The sequence below is a fragment of the Salvelinus alpinus genome, chromosome 1 (assembly GCF_045679555.1).
Source record: "Salvelinus alpinus chromosome 1, SLU_Salpinus.1, whole genome shotgun sequence".
Lineage (NCBI taxonomy): Eukaryota > Metazoa > Chordata > Actinopteri > Salmoniformes > Salmonidae > Salvelinus > Salvelinus alpinus.
Window position 1 is genome coordinate 2300791 of NC_092086.1, and position 6162 is coordinate 2306952.

Consider the following 6162-nt stretch of genomic DNA (forward strand, 5'->3'; position numbering starts at 1 on the left):
CGGCTCTGCAGACCTGCGAATCAGATGGTGCGTTTATGAACAAATGTCTCTTTCTGTTATTAGCTGTGTTGTAAAATATATTATGTTTTATATATATATATTTTTTTTACAAATAATGTAATTGTTATTATACAGCCCTAACAATATTAATACAAATATTGTGCCTTGACACTTTCTTCGGTCATGTTTGAGTTTATTTTTATTTTTACAGGGACAGTGCATCAACGTTTCAGTAAAAGCGCCGGTTTTAGCCAGCCGGCTAATTTTCAAGCGCAGTCCCTGGGCAGGTTATTAAAAACAATTACAATAATAATTCGGATAATCATTGAACAGTGAGCACACACAGAGCAACATAGGACAAGCCAGACGTAGCATGCAGACAGAGCAACATAGGACAAGCCAGACGTAGCATGCAGACAGAGCAACATAGGACAAGCCAGACGTAGCATGCAGACAGAGAAACATAGGACAAGCCAGACGTAGCATGCAGACAGAGCAACATAGGACAAGCCAGACGTAGCATGCAGACAGAGAAACATAGGACAAGCCAGACGTAGCATGCAGACAGAGCAACATAGTATAAAAGCAACAAAGTGCTTCCACACGTCACACGCTACAGACAACATAGAAAACGGCAATATGTCTAGATGGGATACAGCTTTCGTCAAATTGACATACTTATTAATATAATATTATATAAATATTATTATTTTTTTTTTTGCATTTTAGCTAACCCGAACCATTTTCCTAACCTTAAACCTAATTATCATAACCTGATACGTTTTTTCTCCTAACCTGCTACGTACGTTCTCCTAAATTTACTACGAAAAGTGACTTTTTGACAAAAGCTTTTTCCCTTCTAGACTAACACCACGGTCCTCCCACAATCCTCTCCTTCCATTTTAGTCCCGACATCCACTGCGGTCTTCACCTTCTCCACCGAGCAAGATGGCGGACAGAATAGGTACGTCTGTTTTTACATTGGTCTGCTGTGGAAAAACGTTTACAGGTTTATAAAAAAATTGAACTGACATATTTCACTTAAGAATTTTACATGCGAAACATTGTATTTTATTACATAAAAAAAGCGAGATGTGTGGAGTTAGTTGATGTTCGTATGTTGTGTTTTTAAGGCCGCGGTAAATCCACGGTTAGAGTCAAGTCAAGGACTTTGCTGTCATGGCCATTCAAACGGACAGATACCACTTTAAATAACAGCTTGGGGATATTACATGGAGAGAAGGAATATAATATATATTCCCAGACAGTTTCTCTAAAGGGTTGTACAATTCAGCCAATTTTACAGCGTTTGCGTCCAGACGATATGCTATGTGGTTAGGTATTTAGCCTGGTAAGTTAGCTAGCTAAGCTAGTTAGCCTGCAGGACTAATAGCCTCTGCAGGCAGTCGGACTTGGCAACGTTTTGTAGCTTTGCTGGCTAATGACCGCTAACCGGTTCTCTCAGCGATCCAGGCTCAACGTAACTCCCGTGACTTTGAACATAGCTAACTATTTAACTTTAGTTAGCTGACAGCGTTGCGTTCTCCAAACAGCTAACTTGTGCATCTTAGTGGATTATGAGTATTTTACACCACTGGGTCAGGTCTCTAGTGAAATACTAACAAGACATGGTAACCATTTAACTTGTAACAATGAATGCTATCTTTGGTGGTGTCTGAGAGGGACGGAGGGTCTGAGAGGGACGGAGGGTCTGAGAGGGACGGAGGGTCTGAGAGGGACGCAGGGTGTGAGAGGGACGCAGGGTGTGAGAGGGACGCAGGGTGTGAGAGGGACGGAGGGTCTGAGAGGGACGGAGGGTCTGAGAGGGACGGAGGGTGTGAGAGGGACGCAGGGTGTGAGAGGGACGCAGGGTGTGAGAGGGACGGAGGGTGTGTATTTATTGTGTACCTGTGTCCTTAGTTCCCTTGGGTGAGAAGCGTCTGATGGATGTGAAGCTGGGAGAGTTGGGCTCCTGGCTGGGCAAGAGGGACTTCACTCCTAACGGAATCCTCGGCAGCATCCGCAATGGTACCCCCCCCCCCCAACACACACAGTAACATGTTGTCCCCCCCAGGCCATGACAGATATTACAACAAGTACCCCCGTCCAACACACACAGTATCTAACAGCAGCATGTTGTCTCCCCCCCCGACAGTGTCTAACAGTAACGTGTCCCCCCCCCAACAGTGTCTAACAGTAACGTGTCCCCCCCCCAACAGTATCTAACAGTAATGTTGTCCCCCCCCCCCAACAGTAACATGTTGTCCCCCCCCCCCCCCCCCCCCCAACAGTAACATGTTGTCCCCCCCCCAGGCCATGACAGATATTACAACAAGTACATCAACGTGAAGAAGGGAGGTATTGGAGGCGTGGCCATGCTGCTGGTTGGATACGTGGCCCTTAGTTACATGTGGGAGTACGACCACCTCAGTAAGTACAGACGCTGCACTGTGGGAGTACGACCACGTCTGAGTACACACCACATACAATACCGTTCACCTCAAAACACTGTGTGAGTACGACCACGTCTGAGTACACACCACATACAATACCGTTCACCTCAAAACACTGTGTGAGTACGACCACGTCTGAGTACACACCTCATACAATACCGTTCACCTCAAAACACTGTGTGAGTACGACCACGTCTGAGTACACACCACATACAATACCGTTCACCTCAAAACACTGTGTGAGTACGACCACGTCTGAGTACACACCTCATACAATACCGTTCACCTCAAAACACTGTGGGAGTACGACCACGTCTGAGTACACACCACATACAATACCGTTCACCTCAAAACACTGTGGGAGTACGACCACGTTTGAGTACACACCACATACAATACCGTTCACCTCAAAACACTGTGTGAGTACGACCACGTCTGAGTACACACCACATACAATACCGTTCACCTCAAAACACTGGGAGTACGACGACGTCTGAGTACACACCACATACAATACCGTTCACCTCAAAACACTGTGGGAGTACGACCACGTCTGAGTACACACCTCATACAATACCGTTCACCTCAAAACACTGGGAGTACGACGACGTCTGAGTACACACCTCATATAATACCGTTCACCTCAAAACACTGTGGGAGTACGACGACGTCTGAGTACACACCACATACAATACCGTTCACCTCAAAACACTGTGGGAGTACGACGACTTCTGAGTACACACCACATACAATACCGTTCACCTCAAAACACTGTGGGAGTACGACCACGTCTGAGTACACACCTCATACAATACCGTTCACCTCAAAACACTGTGGGAGTACGACCACGTCTGAGTACACACCTCATACAATACCGTTCACCTCAAAACACTGAAGGACAATCTCTTCTGATCTAACCTGTCTCCCTCGCTCTTTGTCCTCCCTCTATCCTTCTCCGTTCCTTCTTCTTCTTCTCTCAGAGCACGACCGCTGGAGGAAGTACCACTAAGCCCCTCCCCCCCTGACCCAGCAGGGCAAAGCCTGACCTCTGACCCCCAGCTGTCTGTATTATACCACCGTTGTGACCAAGAATAATTAAAACTACTTATAACATTTGATCTGCTGTGTTGGGGTTTTTATTACAGTGTTGGATGTTGAGGCGTGAGTGTTTTATTTGGTAGTTGAAATGACCGTGGACATTATAATTTCTTGTTTAATGGGGGAAACGTTAAAGTGAAATCAAGGTTTTATGTCACATACGTGTTTAGCAGATGTTGGTGTCTAGCTCCAACAGTGCAGTAATATCTAACGATTTCATAATGAACACGTCTAAAATAATGGTTTAACTTTTCATGCTCAATGTCAGACTAAGACAGTATATACATTTGATGAATAATGTAACATTTGTAAACATTATTAAAGTGACTAGTGTTCCATTATTAAAGTGGCCAGTGATTCAAAGTCTATGTATATAGGCAGCAGCCTGTAATGTGTTAGTGATGGCTGTTTAACAGTCTGATGGCCCTGAGATAGAAGCTGTTCTTCAGTCTCTCGGTCCCAGCTTTGATGCACCTTTACTGACCTCGCCTTCTGGATGATAGCGGGGTGAACAGGCAGTAGCTCGGGTGGTTGATGTCCTTGATGATCTTTTTGGCCTTCCTGTGACATCGGGTGGTGTAGGTGTCCTGGAGGGCAGGTAGTTTGCCCCTGGTGATGCGTTGTGCAGACCTCACTACCCTCTGGAGAGCCTTACGGTTGTGGGCGGTACCAGGCGGTGATACAGCCCGACAGGAAGCTGTGGGAACGACGTCGTCGATACATTTACTGATGAAGCCGGTGACTGATGTGTAAACTCCTCAATGCCATTGGAGGAATCCCAGAACATAATCCAGTCTGTGCAAAACAGTCCTGTAGCTTAGCGTCTGCGTCATCTGACCACTTCTGTATCGAACGAGTCACTGGTACTTCCTGCTTTAGTTTTTGCTTGTAAGCAGGAATCAGGAGGATAGAATTATGGTCAGATTTGCCAAATGGAGGGTGAGGGAGAGCTCTGTACGCGTCTCTGTGTGTGGAGTAAAGGTGGTCCAGAGTTTTTTTCCCCCTCTGGTTGCACATGTGACATGCTGGTAGAAATGAGGTAGAACAGGTTTAAATTTGCCTGCATTAATGTCCCCCGCCCCTCGTCTTACCAGACGTAGCTGCTCCTCTGTCCGGCTGGAAAAAGGAGTAGCCAGCCAGCTCTTTATTATCATTGTGTCGTCGTTCAGCCAAGTCTTGGTGAAACATAAGATATTACAGTTTTTAAATGTCCCGTTGGTAGGACAGTCTTAAATCGTAGATCGTCCAGTTAATTCTTCATGCGAATGACGAGGATTTTGGGCCTCCGGGAAGTAGTATAATCTTCGCATCGGACTCATTAAAGGACAACACATTTGTCCAATTCGAGGAATCGCTGTTCTGACGCCCAGAAGGTATTTTCGGTCAAAAGTGACGATAGCAGCAACATTATGTACAATAAAAAATAGCACAGTTGGTTTGGAACCTGTAAATCGGCGCCATTATCTACAACAAAACAGGAAGAACAAGAGACTGGAACAGGTTTATTGTATTTTACAGACCAGGAGGAACAGGTTTATTGTATTTTACAGACCAGGAGGAACAGGTTTATTGTATTTTACAGACCAGGAGGAACAGGTTTATTGTATTTTACAGACCAGGAGGAACAGGTTTATTGTATTTACAGCCTAGAACAGGAAGAACAGGTTTATTGTATTTTACAGACCAGGAGGAACAGGTTTATTGTATTTTACAGACCAGGAGGAACAGGTTTATTGTATTTACAGCCTAGAACAGGAAGAACAGGTTTATTGTATTTTACAGACCAGGAGGAACAGGTTTATTGTATTTACAGACCAGGAGGAACAGGTTTATTGTATTTACAGCCTAGAACAGGAAGAACAGGTTTATTGTATTTTACAGACTAGACCAGGAAGAACAAGAGACTGACCGGAACAGGTTTATTGTATTTTACAGACTAGAACAGGTTTATTGTATTTTACAGACCAGGTTTATTGTATTTTACAGACTAGACCAGGAAGAACAAGAGACTGACCGGAACAGGTTTATTGTATTTTACAGACTGGAACAGGTTTATTGTATTTTACAGACTAGACCAGGAGGAACAAGAGACTGACTGGAACAGGTTTATTGTATTTTACAGACTGGAACAGGTTTATTGTATTTTACAGACTAGACCAGGAAGAACAAGAGACTGACCGGAACAGGTTTATTGTATTTTACAGACTGGAACAGGTTTATTGTATTTTACAGACTAGACCAGGAGGAACAAGAGACTGACTGGAACAGGTTTATTGTATTTTACAGACTAGACCAGGAGGAACAGGTTTATTGTATTTTACAGACTAGACCAGGAGGAACAGGTTTATTGTATTTTACAGACTAGACCAGGAGGAACAGGTTTATTGTATTTTACAGACTAGAACAGGAGGAACAGGTTTATTGTATTTTACAGACTAGAACAGGAGGAACAGGTTTATTGTATTTTACAGACTAGACCAGGAGGAACAGGTTTATTGTATTTTACAGACTAGACCAGGAGGAACAGGTTTATTGTATTTTACAGACTAGACCAGGAGGAACAGGTTTATTGTATTTTACAGACTAGACCAGGAGGAACAGGTTTATTGTA

General features: G+C 44.1%; 1 protein-coding gene across 6 annotated transcripts; it reads left to right on the plus strand.

Moving 5' to 3' along the window:
* atp5mf (ATP synthase membrane subunit f) lies at positions 1–3571 on the plus strand. Of its 6 annotated transcripts, XM_071390764.1 has the most exons (6): positions 1–27; positions 212–287; positions 907–964; positions 1921–2028; positions 2314–2430; positions 3434–3571. In XM_071390764.1, exons 3-6 carry the CDS (start codon positions 949–951, stop codon positions 3460–3462), a joined length of 270 nt encoding a protein of 89 aa, XP_071246865.1. In that variant the 5' UTR covers positions 1–27; positions 212–287; positions 907–948; the 3' UTR covers positions 3463–3571. The 6 variants fall into 6 exon arrangements, with proteins under 6 accessions (XP_071246865.1, XP_071246841.1, XP_071246825.1 ...); XM_071390740.1 differs by lacking the exon at positions 212–287 and having other exon boundaries at positions 864–964; XM_071390724.1 differs by lacking the exon at positions 212–287.
* The last annotated feature ends 2591 nt before the right edge of the window (positions 3572–6162 follow it).

Coding starts and splice junctions, on each gene's coding strand:
- atp5mf (XM_071390724.1), top strand. Junction 965..1,920: donor CAAGATGGCGGACAGAATAG/GTACGTCTGTTT, acceptor CTGTGTCCTTAG/TTCCCTTGGGTGAGAAGCGT. Junction 2,431..3,433: donor GTGGGAGTACGACCACCTCA/GTAAGTACAGAC, acceptor TTCTTCTCTCAG/AGCACGACCGCTGGAGGAAG.